The sequence below is a fragment of the Sarcophilus harrisii genome, chromosome 2 (genome assembly GCF_902635505.1).
Source record: "Sarcophilus harrisii chromosome 2, mSarHar1.11, whole genome shotgun sequence".
Taxonomy (NCBI): domain Eukaryota; kingdom Metazoa; phylum Chordata; class Mammalia; order Dasyuromorphia; family Dasyuridae; genus Sarcophilus; species Sarcophilus harrisii.
The window spans coordinates 197,569,874-197,588,964 of NC_045427.1; the positions used below are offsets into that span (position 1 = coordinate 197,569,874).

General features: G+C 30.9%; 1 protein-coding gene across 2 annotated transcripts in view; it reads right to left on the reverse strand.

Annotated features, from left to right (window-relative positions):
- Positions 1–1,733: 1,733 nt before the first annotated feature.
- Positions 1,734–19,091, reverse strand: part of MEMO1 (mediator of cell motility 1) — a 118,182-nt gene continuing 100,824 nt past the window's right edge. For both annotated transcript variants that reach the window (XM_031951228.1, XM_023494606.2), the window contains 3 exons: positions 17,805–17,881; positions 4,457–4,561; positions 1,734–2,413 (listed from right to left, as the gene is read on the reverse strand). In XM_031951228.1, the coding sequence (XP_031807088.1) occupies positions 2,282–2,413; positions 4,457–4,561; positions 17,805–17,881 (314 nt within the window). In that variant the 3' untranslated portion in view covers positions 1,734–2,281. The remainder of the gene's footprint in view (positions 2,414–4,456; positions 4,562–17,804; positions 17,882–19,091) is intronic.

Consider the following 19,091-nt stretch of genomic DNA (forward strand, 5'->3'; position numbering starts at 1 on the left):
TTCATAGAACCATAAAAGTTTAGAGCTAGAAAGAACCTCGGATTTTATCTAGTCCATATTATCTAGTTCATTTCTTCTGAAGGAATTGAGGCTCAAAGTGGTTAATTTGCTCAAGGATAGAGAGGTGAAAAGACAAGACTAGAAATAAGGCCTTCTATCTCACCCAATGCTCTTTCTCAATTACATGATGTTTATATAGCATAAAATAATGTTGATCAAGTTATCAATACATATATTCTCCATTTAAAGCAAATTTATTTTTAACAGAATATCGAATTTCCAGACTTGACAAAGTAGGGCACTAAGAAATTTCAGGTTGGGTTACAGTGGCACTCACTACTGAAGTGTGCTACAGAAGCCCAACTCTCTGAGTCACTGTAAATATACACCCCTCCCTCCCCCCCAAAAAAAGAGAGAAATAGTTGCGCTAAATTCTAGGAGGTATAAGTGTGGAGCCAGGGGATTCCCAGGCATGGCAGATGTTCCTGTGTTCTTGGAAAAGAATAGAGATGATTAGGGAGGAACCTACATTTAAAAAAGACATTATATAAAGGCAGTCTCTGTACTACAATGCCAGCATTTAATAGGCCTGGCCACCATCTTATCCTCATTCTTTAAAAATGAAATTACAACTCACCAAACTGGAAAACTTTCCACAGAAAATATATTGAAAATTTTATAACAACATTATTGGGAGAGGCAATGGCTGAATTAAAAAAATTTTTTTAAAAATTCATACATCACTATCAATTTTGATGTAATTCATTTAAATCTATAAACCAAAAGATATTGTAATATCTCACTCAGTCCCCCCCCCAATTCCTATGAATATGCCAGAATTTAAATCATTGATATCTTATCATTGATATCACTGATATCTTATCTAATGGCATACTTTCCCACAGAGATAGATGCATAGAACACTTGTACTCCATTTAGAAAGATATTACCATTTAAATAAATCCTTGGGTAAAAAAAAATTTAATTCTTCATAAAATAACAAAATCAAATATTTGAAAACATTTGGTGCAAGGCACCAAAAGGGTATTGTGCTCATTAGACATCGTACTGAAGGTTTTAAAATTGAATCCAAGAGTTGGGAAACCAAGTACAAGACTTCACTAATGCACACAAAGAATGGACAAATAATAACAATCACCATCATGACATTTTTCAGTCAAATTAAGCATAATTTCAGTCTAAATTAAGCAAGAAAGAAATAGAATTACCATTTAAATGGTGGAATTGTAGCAACAGTGACGGATTTTTGAAAAATGATTTCTTATTGAGAAAGATGAGTACAAGACAAGGTGAGATATTTAAAAGCACTGTGGAACCCAGTGGCCACTATTTGGTGATAACCATAAAAAACAAGATATGTTCCACAAGCTTTGCAAACTAGCATCCTGGAAACAATCTTTGCAGCTGAAGGGCTAAATCAACCTTATTTTGCCAAATTGAATGGAAAGTCTATTATAACATGGCATCTAGTGACAAAAAATTGACTTCATATACCTAAAAGCAATTTTGGCATACTGTATGTAGCTTTGAAAAGCCAATTTGTAAATTATAACTTTATACTAATCTCCGTAGCTGAAAGTCTTATATAAATATAAAACACATCCTAAACTATCTTACAAAAGACCTGTTTTCCAAATTGAACAGAAAAATTCTAAGATGAAGTCCATGAAAAGCAATCTACACATATACCACAGAGCAATAAGTTTAAATCAGACTAATTCGAGTTGTGTAGCCCTTTATTAGCAACTAAAATAGAAGGTATCTGTTGTACAACACGGGTAGTAGTTGACTATACTGGAGATTTATTATATTCTAATACAGATTGTTTATAAATGCAATTTCATTATTAAAAAGCTTTCACCCTTTTTTGTTTGTTTACAATTTGCAAAACTATTCTGAAAGCTGAATATATGTGCACAGGTCTGCAAAGAGTGCAAATTTAGAATATGGTAAATGCTTTACAGGTTTTATTTGAAGGACCATCTGCCACCATGACTTTACATCCATCATCACTTTTTTAAATCATAAAATATTTTGATACCAGTCTTCCTTCCTTCCATTGTCCTAAACAAGAAAGCATTTTAAAATGAGTTGAAATTAAGGAAGGACTACACCTACTAGAAAAGAAGAGAAGAAAGTTCTATTAATTTTGAGGTTTCAGTATCCCCAAAGACCAGGAACTGTATCTTTGTAAGGGCTAGGCTGGGACCTCATTTAGAGAATGAGTATGTGCAGGTGGTATCCCTGAGTATTCAGAGCTTCAGTGGACTGTAAGTGCTCCAGCTGCATAACTCACTGAACTGTCTTGCCAGTTTCTACACTGGCTTGACTGGGCATAATTCAAAAATGAAAAGCTCATATTCATTCCATTCTTCTGGAGCTCTGTGATAGCCTAAAGAGAAGGGAGGAAAAAAAAAAAACATAGTTAGGCTGTAAATCATACATGAAATGAGGATTGTTAAGTAATTAATGATTTGATCTCAACTTCATTGATAATTTCTAAGCCTCTTTACCTTTTCATCCTTCTTTTTTTGTTTCTTAAAAGGTTTGGAGCTGCTTTTATATTAAATACGTTTAGTATATAATATTCTGAGGGTTTTTTCCTCAAAGGTCTTTCCCCAAGTTCACAACTATTTTTACTGTGGAAAACATTTATCATCTTGTCATTTGTCCAAACAAGAAATCTCAGTAACCTTCAGTTTTAGCTCCCCTTTCTTCCTACATTTAATAAGGCTATCATAATATACCTACCTCTGGGCCCTTGTTAATTTTTGCCTCAAAGATAATTTCTGACTATGAAAGACCCTTGAACTATGAAAGACTTTTCTTTACCAAAATTGAACTCATTAAAATACTGGTTCAGTTCAGGTTCATCTATAATTTTTGCTGACCTGAGGTCCAAAATTGAAATGAGATAATATATGTAAAGTTTTTTGCAAACCTTAAAGATCCATAAAACTCAGTTGCTGTTAATTTTTAAAATATATACATAAAATTTAGTTCCAGTACTAATTGATTTACTCAGATGTAATTCATTCACTAAAAAAATATTAAGTGCTTGTGGGATGGTAAGTGCTGTGGATACAGGGCGAACAATCAAAACAAAGAAACCTGTTCCTCAAGGGACTAATGTTCTAATAAAGAAAATAACACATGTAAGTAAATATAATTAAAGATAAAATATATTAAGTGGAAAACAATTTTGAGGGAAACTGTAACAACTAGAGAAATCAAGAATTCACTTACAGATTTAGTTAAGAGAGAAGAAAATTAGAATTCGACAGTATCTTATAAACTGCCAATATACATTCCTATAGGCAATACAAAATACTAAACCAAAATGTTCCTTCTGTGCCAACTCACTGCGACCATATGACCTGCCACCACCTCCTTAAAAATGTTTAACTAATTTATTATTGCTCTTCAAATCACATTGGGTCTCAATGTTCTGGGTCAATTTCTCCTCCACTATATTCTCTTATTCATGTTAAATTTTAACATATTTAACATTTTAGCAGAATTTTAAGGGTTGGAAGAGATGTCCTCAATCATTCAGTGTAAGTTTCTCATTTTTGGAAAGAAAAATACTTGATAAAAGCTGCTAAAAGGTCATATAGTTAGTAAAACCTCCTGGCACTCAAAATGATTATGTGCCCTGTCTCTCATCCCTATTAGTTATCTACTTCTATTGTTCTACATCTTTTCTGCTTTCCTAAATAGTTTACCATTCTTCCTTTTAGGATATCTACCCAACTCTCTTACTCTCTTACTGCCTCTCTAAAATGGAACTCAACAAAATTCTTGATCCCTTCTCCTTCAGATTAAAATACAATATGGGAAAGTTCAATGTCATATATCTTGTTTAAGACAGTTCCTATACAACAGGAACTAATCTTTTGTTTACTCTATATGTAACCTATAAAAATGCAATTTCTAATCAAATAGATCTTTGAAAGTTCAGCTTAGTAAGAGTTTACATATAGAAGTAGGATTTGATGCAAATGTTTGAGCTGGAAAGAACCATAGCTATCCAGTCCAATTCTTTCCATTTTATAAGGGCAGGAATTCAGACCCACGCCAAAGAGTATGACTGGCTTGCTAAAAGTCACATAGCTTTTATGTGACACAGCCAGGAATACTGCAATGAGTGTTCCTTCCACAATGCTATTTACATTCTTTCAATGATATGACTAAAAAGTATAGGATAGCATTATACTACATTTGGATAGTTTTTTTAAAAAATGTGTTTAATAATAGGATTGTTTTTTTTTTTTAAATGTATTTAATAATAGTTATAGTACTATCGTTTTAAAGGCAAATTAGGAAAAAAAAAATTATTTTGAGTATGCCCAACCTGTGAGAATGAGTTTAAAGCCAATCATTTCATTTTAGATAGGAACAAACTCTAAAATCAAGGTTTCACAGTAGTACTTACATTTAGTAACACCCCAATAGGATGTCTTCCACATATTGTATTATGGTATTTCTTCAAGTAATTGCTAAAAGATACAGGATCTAGCTGTTCTATAATACTCATGCCCTGAAAAAAAAAATTATTAGTTTTAATTAGATGTAGGAAACGTTCCTTTAAATAGCTAAGCATCATTAATTAGTTAGGGTAAAGAAAATATACTGAATAAATTCAGCAAAATATCAAATTACAGTAATATTTCTCATAATCAACTATCAATTACCTATGCAGTAATCTAAAGAATATTTTAATCCTTTATTCTAAATCAATGGCTATTTCTGACTCTGTGCTGCTCATATTCCCTGAGTACATATCAGTTTTCTATTTTTCTTATTAAGCAAATGCTACAATATATTATAAAGTCAAATATAATTTTTTAATTATTTGCTATTTTTCAATATGTATGTCACCATTCTCCTTTTGCAGGAATAATTGAGTTGAATGTATTTAACTATACACTTTTATTATTTACATAACATTTTCCTGAATACCCAAAATGTGCAAGGCATTATAAACAGCAACAAAAATCCCTAAGGAATTAAATAAACTAGACCACTGGTCAAAGGATTTGTTATAAAATGAGGAGAAACCAGAAAAGGGAGTAATTACAAATTAAGTTAGTGGGTAAGAGTTATTTTTAATGAAGTTAAATTCCTGAGAGACTGATGACAGCAAATAAATAAATAAAAATAAAATTGACTTTTACAAACAAAAGGTAAAAGAAATTTTGAACATTTCCACTTCTCTTTGGAAGAGCAACTGTTATACATTTAATTCAGGAGTATCTTTCTAGGATAACAGCATTTTGCAGATAAGTAGTTAACAAATATTTGTTGGATTACTGATTCAAACTAGGTTGACTACTAGGAAGGAAAATCAAGATGCTTAATCACATTAATCTTTAATATAAATTATAGACAATAATAAAATTTTGGAGTTGGAAGGGACTATATTAGAGAAGTCACCTAGTCCAAGGGCTTCAAAGATGAAAAAACTGAGGCCCAATGGTCCCAATTCTCTCGACTTTAAACCTACTGCTATTTCTACTATAAATATGTGTCTTCATCAAATCATCTGCTCATATATAAACACTAACAACTTATGCTGCTACTAATCTCAATAAGGTAATTAAAATGAGATCCAGAGTAATCCACAGGATGGTTTATCATCCTCTGTTACTTTCTATGTCAAGTAATTGTTCAGCAAACTAGATCAGCATATGTCAAGAAAAACTTAAAAATTAGATTAAGAAATTATGCCAAGAAAGAACTAAAATTTCATTGGAATTTACTGTATACGCTTGCTTTTATTTCAGGGAATAATTTAACACGTATAACAAAATATAATTTATAATAATAATAATATAAATAAAGGAGGGAAAATTAGCCGATTATTTCAATAGATATGGCATGTAAACTGTGCATTTGTTTTTGCAAAACAGTTTTCTTTCAAGGTGGTTAAAGTTTTTCTAATATACGATATTCTTATATTACCTGAAAATAAGTAGGAGCGTATATAACTAACTCTCAATTATCAGTTTGTTAAATTGCTACTTTGTGGTTTATTTACAGAACATTTTTCATTCCAAACAGGTTTCCCCATAAATGCTTCTATGTCACCATTCTTTAAGAACTTTGGATGAGTTCAGAGAATGTCAACTAATTTAAATCCAACACAAACAAAACCATAATTTACACATAAAATTAAAATATCAACAAATCATATGATGCATTCTAAAAACAAATAGAAATGATCAGGAGATGACTTTATGTAAGAGAAACTTTATTTTAAAGATAAAGCAACTAAAGCAAAAAGGTATAAAATACCTTGTCTTGGAGCTAACCTAGATCTTTTGGATCTTCTAATGGACTATTCTACCTCATAACCATATTAAGAATTTTTTTGTGCACTGGAAACTTTTACTATAATGTTGGCCTTGGATTATATTCTATGAGGAACATTTGAAAGGGTTTTTTGCATTTCCATAATTAATCTCCTTTTTGAATGCAGTTGTAGTTCTCTGCCTTAAAGTGAATTATATTCTATAACAAAGAGGGTTATAATAAGGTTAGTGTAATTTTCAATCTTAATAGCTCAAAGCACTTTAACATTATTTTGTTTCTTCATTTTATAAAGAAAATCAAAATTTTTTTTCTATAAAAAGCAACCTAAGAAATAGAACAACCAATCACACTTTTAGAAAAAAAAAAAATGTAAAGGTAAAGAGTAAGAGAAGAAAATGATTAAACAGGAAGATATATAATGACTGAACACTGATTAAACAACAGCATTGAGAAAAAATATCCGGAATGATACAGTGATAGACTGAATCCGAGATAAAATTGTAGTGAATTGGATGTGCCATTTACCTGTTCATTTCCATCATACTCATAACTTCTTTGGCAAATATGTATTTAGTCTACTGCTATTTTTTTTTTGTTTCAATGTTTTTATAAAAATAAATATGGCCAGCATCTCAAAGCACCAGTTTGTCAGTTTTAGAGATCATATAAAAAACATTTTTAGAAATCTCATAAAATATAACAAAATGAGATCACAAAATATCAGCAAACAATACAGTACATTTGCCAAAAAAATAGCTATGGAATCATATGTTCCTCAACAAATAATTCAAAACAATTATCAATATTATTTCAAACTAAAGAAAATAAAATCCAAAAATTGTGACAAAGAAAATTTTCTTACTCTTAAAATATTTTTCCAAGAATAATATGAAAATGCTTTTATGTGATTGCACATGTGTATCATATATCAAGCTGCTTACCATCTTAAGGAAGGGGAAACAAAGAAGAGGAGAAAATTTGTAATTCAAAAAAAATTTTAAATGAGTATTAAATATTATCTTTACAATAATTGGGGAAAAAATATTATATATACAAAGGAAGATATAATCAATGAGTGGCAATTCCAGGCAAATATATAACTTTCCAGAGATCTGGAATATTTGGAATTTGATCCCTCTAAGTCCAAACCAATTGAAAAATATCTATATCCAAACATTTCTAAGAAATAAAGTATCCTTCATACACAACAAAAGCTTCACATAACAAAAATATTCTGAACTAAGGTAGCAGCAGCATCAAAACAGCCTAACTTTAGCTTGAAACAAAAACTAAGCACTTTATATCTCATATATCTTATAACTCACACTGTGGTGGAGAGAACCTTGAATTGCCAACATTCATGTGATATTCTTAGTCAAATATATTTGATGAATCAAGAGATTTTCATTAAAACCCAAAAATTCAGACTGTGATATGACAACAAAGATGAATCAATACTGTTCCTCTATACACGTAAAACAAGTCAGACTCTAGCCAATTGAATCAGAAATAACTACGCAGGGGAAATATTAATAATATAACAACCACAATTAGAAGCAGAACATCTTCAAGAGTGTTCAGATGTAAGACCCCAAATTATAAAAACTGCTGTCTAAATGAAAAAAAAAAAAATATTCATCTTAAAATCTTAGAACTGGCCAGGGGAGAGGAGAGAACAACTGGGCCAAGCTATTGGCCACAGTTTAATAATTCCAAGTTTAGAAGAAAAGGCCAAATTTTATAAGATGAAATTTCATGAGAGAAATGTATACTTGAGTTTTTTGGTGGTGATTGTTGTTATTGTTGTTTTTAATGGGCTGTATTTAGAAAGGGAAAAAAATTTCAGGTAGACTAAAAGCTCAATGAAGCAACAGTAAACTGTAGCCACAAAAGCTAACATGATCTAGGATATATTAATAAAGCAAGGGAAATGACTAGCCAGTTAAACTTTGTCTTAATGAGACAACACTGAGAACAATGTATTAAGTTTGGGGAGCCACATTATAGCAAAGAAATTACATATCTAGAAAGCAACCAAAGCAACCACGATATCAAGGAAACTGGAAACCAGGCCAATATGAAGATTAGTAAAAAGAAATAGTATGTTTAGTCCAAAGAAGAAAAGTCTTAGCAAAGCCATGAAAGCTATCTAAGAGCTGTCATATGGAAGAATAAGAGTTTGATTTGTTTAATAAGCCCCTGTGCTCAGAGAAAGAGTCAACAGGTAGAAATACAAAGAGGTAGATATGATTTGATAGAAAGAAAAATTTCCCAACAATGAGAGACAGTCAAAAATAGAACCAGCTACTCTGAGAAGTAATGGGTTGTCATTCGTTGAAAGTGTTAAAGTAGATGCTGAATAATCATCTTGAAATAGTCATTCATGTTCAGGTACAAGCTGAACTAAAAAACCTACCAAGTCTTCTAATTCTTGAGATTCTTAATATATGTCTACAAGTTCTAATTGAAATTCATAAAGGTAGTAGTGAGCTAAAGAAAAATCACCTAAAAAGAATGCTCTTTGAAATTTTTGTGCCATAAATGGTACAATAAAAATCTATTATCAAGAGAACATGCCTTGCAGTACCACCTGTATTGGGTGAAAAGAAGCACCAAATGTCACTGCTCATTTGTACCTTCTGCACAAAATGGACAGAAGAAAGGACAATAAATTGAAACTTAAATTTATGAAATATCTATTTTGTTAAAAGCTCTACAATAAATATAGCAGAGAAAAAATCAAAATATGCTACAATGAAAAAATGGCTATACGTCTAAAAGTAACTTTTAAAAAATCACATACAATTTGTCTATTTGTAAACTATTTTAAAACAATATTCATATTTACAAATGACTCACCTATCATTCTCAAAATCAATGTTAGACTATATCTTCTGATCTGGTTACAACGGGTATTCAAACAACAAATTCTCAATTACAATTTTTTTAAAGAAATTATGATCAGTTATATCACAAGAAACTTTTCTTTATCTACTGTGGAGGGGCCCCCTGAACTTGAACTTGCTCTAGTTAGTTTCCAGAGATAAAACCTTCCCCAACCCAAAAAAAAAAATCTAATCCTAACATAACAGTGACTTCTTGAAACTTAACTATATTAAACTTTTAGTACCCTTGAAATCAAATCAGTTACAAATCTGGTTCTGGTCAGTCTGCCCAGACTAATAACCTGTGTAGCAGGACTCTTGAAATAAGCAAAACCTCTGTCCATGGTTCTGCATTCCCAAACCTTCCTGCTTCCTTCTCACTTCCCCTATAGCTTTTTCTTCTCCATGACACTCCCATTTGGGAGGAAATTGTCTTTCCAAGAGACCTCCCCTTTTTGTTGTACCTCCTAAATAGCCACGGTCTTCCCATGAGACTTCCCCTTTTTGCTGTACCTCCTAAATATTCAATGCCTCTTTGATAGAAGTTCCCATTGCATGTGCTTTTCTCCTTTAATAAATCAAGTTACTACCCAAGTCTTGTGGAGTCATGACTTGGTTAACACTACATGCTTTTTAAAATTTGGCTAACTATATTATTTCCCCCAATTATAAAATTAGTAATCCTCTTGGGATAAGAATACTCAAGAGACATGTTAGTTTAAAAAAGATGAGAAAAAGTTGAACTTATATCATCATTTTGATTATTTACATACTGTGGTACCTTATAATATTAAATAAAACTTTCTAGTAGCACAGTTAAGACCATCAAAATTTGGAACATGGCATAAAAGACATAATATCCAAAATTTTATAATTTGAAAATATTCTTTTTTTGTGCTTCCATAGAATAAAAATGTTTACAATAGTTCTACTTTAGCTATGGAGAATGGTCTAACCCTCCACTTCACACAATCACCATCATCTACTGCTGATCAAGTAATAGTGATGAACAAAAAAGAGTTCTGGGAATTTTAACACTCTTGGTATTAGATGTATTTCACTGAAATACAAAGTCTTATTATAATTCACAAAATTAAACACAATGTCATCATAGAAAATAGGACCTTCCAAAAAAGGGTATCCTTGATCTAAACAATTTAACTGTAACTTAACTGCATCATAAGTAACATAAAAATATACATTACATGTTTTTCTGGTTACATATTGTAGGATTTGCACTTTATTATGATCTATCTAGTCAATTACTCATTTCACTTGTTCATTAAAATTAATAATTGGATAGTATATTTTAAGAGTATCATGGAAACCACTTTAGTAGTTCCAAAAAGCACTTTCTCCAGGCCCCTTGATCCAAAAGACAGGATATTTTTAGGTCTGCCCTACACCTAAAAAATGTTAATTCTAGGCAACCAAATATGGTTGAAAACAAAAATTTCTCTTCCAGAAAGAAATAAATATTCACTTATTAAGGAAAATTCTAAGTAAAAATACACAAAGGTTTTTTTGATTTGTTTCTTAAATATATACAGCCAATCAGTCTTCACAATCTTATATGAAAACATCTATTAACTAAAACCAAAACAAAACAAAGTTAAAAAAAAAAAAAAAAGAAAGAAAGAAAGAAAGAAAAAAAAAAATCATGTTCTCCAACCTAGAACTATCTAGCATTGGCCAGGCCTCTCTATCAGCAATAGGCTAAGAATGAGTCAAGCAGGGATTCATCCCCAGAGAGAACCACCCATTACAAGTTTTTAACAAATTCAATTTTAGAAAATAAATAGGAAGACCTAAATAAGGCTTTTCTGATCAGACGCGCATTAACTAAGTTTATTAGAATTAAGTTTTTATTAACCGACATACATATCTATCTTCCCATTAAAGAATGGATTTAAGAGAATTGTAATTTTTTTTTTAAAAGAGTAGTTCATAATGTTCTACTTTTGTGAAAACTGAGGAGATGGTGACTTGTTGGCTTCACATCAAGTAGGATCTTTTATATTGAAGAATCCACAATTCTGTTAACTTATTCCATTTTTCAAATGTCAGAGACTTCAACATCCTTTAATAATTGTCTTTATTCAGAATCCTTCAAATATGGGGAAAGCTACAATATATACTATACATTTTTATAAGTTTTTTAGTCTCTTGAGAACTGGAAGCAAACCAAACCTTTTTACATTTTTCCTTAAAAATAAACAGGAGGATATGTAGGCAAGTTTCAGACACTTCAATGAAAATACCTTAATTCTTTCTAAGTGTCATTACATGGAGTTGCACCTAATATCATTTGCAATCAATCTGTGTCTCTCTGCTCAGTTTCCCCTCTAAAAACTCACTAGAAATTTTATCTCCTCGGTGAAAGGTGAATTAAAGATAATAACAAACAATGTTTTTTCTGGGTTTAATTTTTCTTTCAAATTTCAATTCATGACTCCAACCTTAAAACTGAACTACCTTACACTTAAACTCTACTCTCTCCAGACTGGCTGATCCCTTATCAAATGTTTCCTTCTTTTTAAATGTTCTAACTATGAAACATAGAAATTTGTTAAAATTAGATGGAGAGACCTCATCCATCTATTATTTTGCATGGAAAGCAAGCAAGTTTAAATTAGAACTATTCTACAAATGGTCACTGCTATGCTATAGGATTTTCTAGTTGAATTCCCTACTTTTACAAAAAATAACTAAGTTCCAAGATCACCCAATTAAGTTTGAGGATCCTAACCTACATCCTCAGACGCTAAATCTTGTACTTTGTACTATACTAGATTTCCTCTCTGGTTTCTGTATCACATTACTTAAATATAAATTAAAAAGTAATCTCTCCCTCCTCTCCTATAGAGAGCATTTTGTATTTTCCTTATTGCTGTTTCACCTAATACACTATATAGTTACTTATCTCTGATTAGACTGCAAAAAAGATTATACTATAATTTTCTTTGTGTTCCCCAACATGATTTTATAATCAAGCAACAAGCATTTATTAAGTACTTACTACAAGCTGGAAATAACAAAAACAAAAATGAAAAATCTCTGCACCCAAGGAGTTCAAACTTTGTTGGAGGAGAATATTAACATAGCAGACACCAAATCAATATTTGTTAAATGAATGTGAAGGTATAATATATGATTTTTCACTCATCTCTAACTCCATAGTAAGAAATTGCCTGTGACTTCAATTACAAAATACTGGTCTAAATTTTAGGATTAATGTTTCTTTTCAAAGCCTATATCATACTAATAAAATTTTACAATGAAAAAATAATTTTATGCAAGTGAATTTGCATTTCCAAATGGCATAAAAGCAGGGCTGTGTCACAGACTTCTACATAAACATTTTAGTTTAATTACAGAATGAATTAGGTATGCCTTTCTTTCAGTTATATCAAACAAATAAACAACAACAAAAAAGAATTATCCTCCTCTATACAAATGACATGGTTTGATTACCTTTACTAGAAAGATAAAAAGCTAAGCCTTTTGACCAACTATTTTCAGACTTAGAGCACCTAAGCATAACTTACACTAAAACAAAAATTATTCTATTTGGCTAGACTTTTTCCAAAATTTCAGTCAATGAATTTCAACAATAAATATATGGATAAATGAATGGATGAACAAATAAAGAAATTAATAAATGTCTCTCTAACATCCAGTAATGAAAGCTCAGCACTGTGTGAATGCAACTCAGGATTCTTAGCCTAAACAAATAAAGAACATGTTCTGACAGTGCCTACCCAGGTTGAAGAGGCTTCAGGTACAGTTTAGCCCACTGTCTAATGTCCAAGATAAAAAACTTAGCTAAATTCAGAAAGGTATTTTTCACCAGGCTGATCTACAAGACAGAATAATGAACTTTTCCTGAAGACTATCTACTAATTAGTGAAAATGCTCATATGGACAAAATTACAGACTCTCTAAATATTGAAGCATATATACTAAATAATCCCTTGCAACAGGCTAATTCATTTTACTATTTGAGAATATATTTCTACTCAAAATCAAATATTCTACAGAGAGCAAACTATGGTTATTTTAAAGTGGATAAGGATGACTGGTAACAGCTGTCCTAAAAAATTTTTCAGGACAAATTAGTTTCTTCCAAATTTATCTGATATAGAAGTTCAGGCTCTTAATTAGCCAAAATGGTTAAGAAGATTAAATATTCCTTTATTAATGGCTCATACATTTATATCATCTTTTTAAAATTTACATATGTGATTAAAATACTGGCCACTCCTATAGCTTACTATAAAATCTTTGTTATGCTAAGAATTGGTGTTATTCCTTCTTTCTTCTTTCACAGAAGGTAAGTATTGGGAAGGAAATATTAAATAATGACACTGTTAATGTTAAACAATACACAATGTCGTTTATATGAAAATCTGGGCTATTAAATTCTTTTTTTTAACCCAAGACAAATGAGTTCATCTCTCCAAATAAACAATCATGCTTTTTTTTTAAAAAAAAAATAAAATGATTAGAAATATGAGATAAACAATAATAAAGTTAAATAGATTTAAAGTGACCTCAATGACTAGACCCAAAGAATTGTCATTAATACTTTGATATCAACTTGGAAGATTTCTAGTAGAATATCCTAAAGATCTTCCTCATTCTCTGTGTTGCTCAACATTGAATGATATATGTATTGCCAAAAGGATATAATCTCATACAATTCTCCCATTAGAGAATTAATAACTTGTTGAAGATGAGTTACATAAACATGAGGGAGAGATGGGATTCAAATTCAAAGTTTCTATTTCTAAACGCAGTACTTTTGCCACTACACCACACTATTTTTTTTTTTTAATTTTTACCAATACTCCTGACAAAGGTATAGATGGCAAACATTAAATTTTCTGATGAGACAAAATTACAATTCATGACTATTACATCAGATGAAAGTATTCAAGAAGCTGTCCACAAAGAATTAAATCTAACATATGGTATTATCTTTGTTATGCCTGGATTAACTTTAAAGAAAAACTAGCTAATAACTAGGACTCTATTTACAGATGGAAGGGGTTCCCTTGAAAGGCAGTGGTTTCTCCTTCATTACAGGTGTCACAAAAAGATGAGATGACCTGACTTTTTTTCACATCAATTATAAAGGAGCTTCTTATTCTGATATAGGCTGAATTAGGAGGCTTCTAGAGTTTCTCCCATGTCTCAGATTCCATATACATTTACTATAGTTTTTTTATCTTAACTTCTAAAAAGCTCAGAACTAAATTCAATGTTCAGCTGATGTAAGTGTTCATCCCAAGTTCTTATTCTATTTCTCTGCTCTCTTTTACTGATTTTTGTTCTCTTTTTTAACTGTCCTATTTTATATTAATTCAATGTTAAAGTTGCAATGTACTAAGAAATTAATGATAAACTAGAAATTAGATCTCTAAATCATCTACAATTAATTAATAATAACAATAATAATTAGCATTTATATAGCACTCCTCTAAGCTCACAATGTAGGAGTCACCTTGGACTCCTCAATCTCCTCTCTCTTCTGACACTGTCACCAGTCTGGTGCAGATTTTCATCATTTCATATCTGCGCTACTGCCATACATAATCCAATGGGCTGATTCAGTCATCCTGCCACTCCATTCTACTCCTGTCAGATACTAAAATAATTTTTTAAAAATGCAAAACCCAACCTACTCAATAAACTCCAGTAGATCTCTATTACCTTAAGATGAAATACAAAAGCCTCTGTTTGGGTTCAAAGCCTTTTATAATCTAGCTTCTTCCTATTTTCCATTCCTATATCTTACTCGTCCCCTCACAAATTCTCCAATCAGTGACACTGGTTTCCTTGCTGTTCCAGGAACAAAATAATTATTCCTTAAACACCATATACATTTTCACTGGCTAAACCCACGTTTGAATTGCTTGCCTTCATATCTACCTCATGGCTTCCCTGGTTTCCTTCAAGTTCCAACTAAAATATCACTTTCTATAGGAAGTCTTTTCTAATCCCTCTTAATTTTAGTGTCTTTGGTCTATGGATTATTTCCTCTTTATCCTATATATTGTAAACATAAATGTTTACATATTGTCTTTCCCATTCGATTGGGAGCTCCTTGAGGGTAAGGATTATCTTTCACATCCCCTTGTATTCCCAAAACATAGCACATTGCCTGGCATAGAATAGGCATTTAATAAATGCTTATTAATAAAAATATGTCATCTGATTTTTACAATACTCCTGAAAGGTAAATGCTACTATTATTGCTATCATATGTAAGGAAATGAGGTACACAGAGATTAACTTGCCCAGAGTCAAATACCTATTATCAAAGCCAGGATCTCAACTCAGGATCTTCCTGACCTAGGTCCAACTATCAATCTCATTCTGTCTAGGTTATTCTAATCAAGAGTTGCTAAAGTCATTGCTAAAGAAAGCAGCCCTCCTCCCCCCCAAAAAAGAAAGGAAATAAAGATTAAATGTACAAATAACAACAGCATGTTAAAATCAATAATATAATTCCAAAAGTTTTTAAGGCTGGATGGTAAATAAACCAGATATTTAGGGTGAAGATTCACATACTTCTGTGAACTAGAATCATGAGAATTATAGGGAATAAGATATATATTCTTATTAGGAATGATAGGAAGTATTCTAGGCCTTCTTCTGCCCTTTCCTCAACCATATATGTAGCGCACCTACTACATTTCAGGATATATGCTAATTCCTTTACAAATACTGTCTCAATTCTTTCTCATAACAACTCTGGCAGTTGCTATTCTTATGAATGAAGAAATAGAAGCAAATAAGGGCTAAGTGACCTGCCTAGGTTCACATTCTAGTACATCTCGAAGATCACATTTAAACTCTGATCTTCCTGAGAGCAGGCCTGGCATTCTACCATTGCAGGAATAGCCAAAAAGACTACCAAGATACTGAAATCTAGTAAAGAGGCTACAAAATATTTGAACTACAAGAAGATATAACTCCAAAAAACGCTCCCAGTGAATTAGTTTTATTTAACTCAACAATAAAAATAGTCACATTAAGTTCGTTTTTTCTTGAATCCAATCCCAGCTTTTTAACTACTATGCCGTGTTGCCTTTAATACAATAATTTGATATTAGGAAGAAACTGTATTTAAGTGATTACATTTCTTTAAATTTAAAAAGTAATGCTTATGTTTAATTGTTTAATGAAAAGTTTCAACTAAATAGAAGAACATGCTAAACCTGTTTCTTACTTTTAATCTTGCCTAAAGAATGCCAGGGGACATTATAATCCTAACTGGAGAAAAAATCCCTAAAAATGAAATAAACAAGTTTTCTAAGCATTGGTCTTGCAAACTCAGATAAATGTACACATAATAATTTGTTACAATGAAATGAGTATCAAACAGCTGCATCATGCATGGTCACAATGCAAATGTAATTCCCCCATTTCATTTAAAAAAAAAAAAAAAAAAAAAAAACTTTTTTTGGGGGTATTTAACCCATACTCCAACTTTATCATTAATCATACCTCTAAAATATTAGTTTTATTTGTTTTAATCACATCTTGGAACTGATTTTCTCAAAGGTATGGGTTCATTTTTTTTGTTTGTTTTTTATAATGCAGGGCCAAGAAGGATAATATGTAATAATTCTAAAAATGTATCTTAAAATTTTCTGTGGAAAAATTTTAACTTTCCCTAAATGTTAGTTCATTTCAACTCATTTCAAAGTGAAGTGAAATGTTATTTACAAATAAGTTAAAAGGAATTAAGAAACTAAATGTCTAAAATTTAAAATGAAACATAAATAATTATATTAAAACAACTTATTTATAAATTAAGGAAATAAATTAGATGATCTATCTCGATAGCTCCATTTTTCTATGCATATCACATCTTTTCCTTATTTAGCATCTTCCTCTTTACTGTAAAATCTACACTACTCTAAAATATACATATACAATTTCCCTACACTTTGTTTCTTTATTAGAAGACTATGAACTAAATTCATAAAGGAATAGCCCACATATAAAGATGACTAAAAAGCCCAATAGATTTTCAAAATGAATATTTTTGAAGCAAAAATTCATTAAACCTGTAGCTGTTACACCTACTTTCTGTGGCACCAAACATAATTTTTAATTTGCTATTATTTAACCTATCCATCAAAAACTAAATATATTACAACCAGCTATCAAAACAATAACTCATCTTACAAAAATGAATCAAAGCATATTTTTCAATCTCTAAATATTCACCAAAAATATAAATCAGAAACAAAGTGATGTTAGTATCCTCAATAGACAAAAAACTGAGTTGCCAAAAATATATTTCAAAGTCATAAGGTTTGTTGATTATCTCACTATGACTACAAAATATTGACAAATAAAAATTAAGATAAAATATATTTGTAGTAATTGTGCAGGGGGTTATTCTGTAATCAATGTTTACATGATTACAATATACATTTTTGTACGCTGTTAAATAGGAAGATATATTATTCTATTGTATTCATTAACATATCAAGTTCTTGAAGTTCTTGTTTGAGACTGCAGAAGAAAAATTATTATTAACACCCCAACACCTGGAAGACTTACCATTTTATCTAGATGTTCAATGGATCTATAAATCTCCCCCTGGGATTCATCATAGTAACTGTAACGGAACCTTTGACCTTGAAACAAATATTATGTACAAAATAAAATAGGGAAAATTAGAAGCTAAAAAAAGCAAATGTTTACCAAAATAAGTTCAGTCCTCATGGAAGGCAAAGCATAGCTTAAGCCTCTGAAAGTCATTCCCATGAGCCCTTAATAAGCCAAAAAAAGTGAATTTGGAATTGTAATAAAGAAATTATAATCATCACAGCATTTTTTATGTTAAAAGGTATTCCAAATTGTAAAATAGTAAAGTCATCAGCAAAATAAAAGATTAAAAAAGAAACATAAAACAGCTTAAAAAGTTAGAAGCAAGGTTAAGTATAGTTGGTCAGTGAAGAAGACATTTACAATTCTTGCAATAATGAAAATAGATACACAAAATATTCTTCAGAGTAATTTAAGGTAAACAAACAACCTGAATCTGACAAACCATAGAAAGCTTAAATTTTGGAGCAAAGATCACTCTCCATTACAAGAAATCTATGGAGGTCAGGGATATACAAGAGGATTATGCCTGTGGTTTTCCCCAACCTAAAAGCACAAGTATCTATTCTTTGGTCAAAATTTTTTCTTTTCTGAGAAAGGTCAATATAGGTTCCTTAATTGAAGAACAAATGAGTTGCATAGAAAAGTAATTGTACTAAATGTACACTCCTCTTGACTTATATTTCAATAACAGTACCCAAATAGAGGTAGTACTTCTATATACTCACCCTCCCCCCCCAAAAAAATGACAAAGTCAAAACAAAAAGAAACCTGCTTAAAAGAACAGGGCAACAAAGGACACGAGATATGATTTTGTCTCCACAATTCTTTACTACAGGGATAATCACAACTAACTGTGCATCATGTTCTTAAGACTAGTACACATTACAAAGGAACCTGCACCCATTCTTTCCAGACTGGAAATCTGAAGTGAATTAATGATTAAAGGGTGGTTTAATCTTCAAAGATGCATTATATTTGACATATTACTCAATTTCTAAAACTAGGTAATAGATTTATTAGAGTTGAAAAAAGACAAATCTTTTCATTTTACAATTGGGGAAAAAAAGACAAAGCAGTAAGGTTAAATGATTCTTGATAAAAATTAATCTACAGCAAAGTTATACACATCACCCTGAAGAATCTAAGCTGTATCCTATGGCAATGTTTTATATATGTGCCTCTCATGGAAATTGGCAGATCTTTATGACTATATTATCAAAATAAAACTGTCTTTCT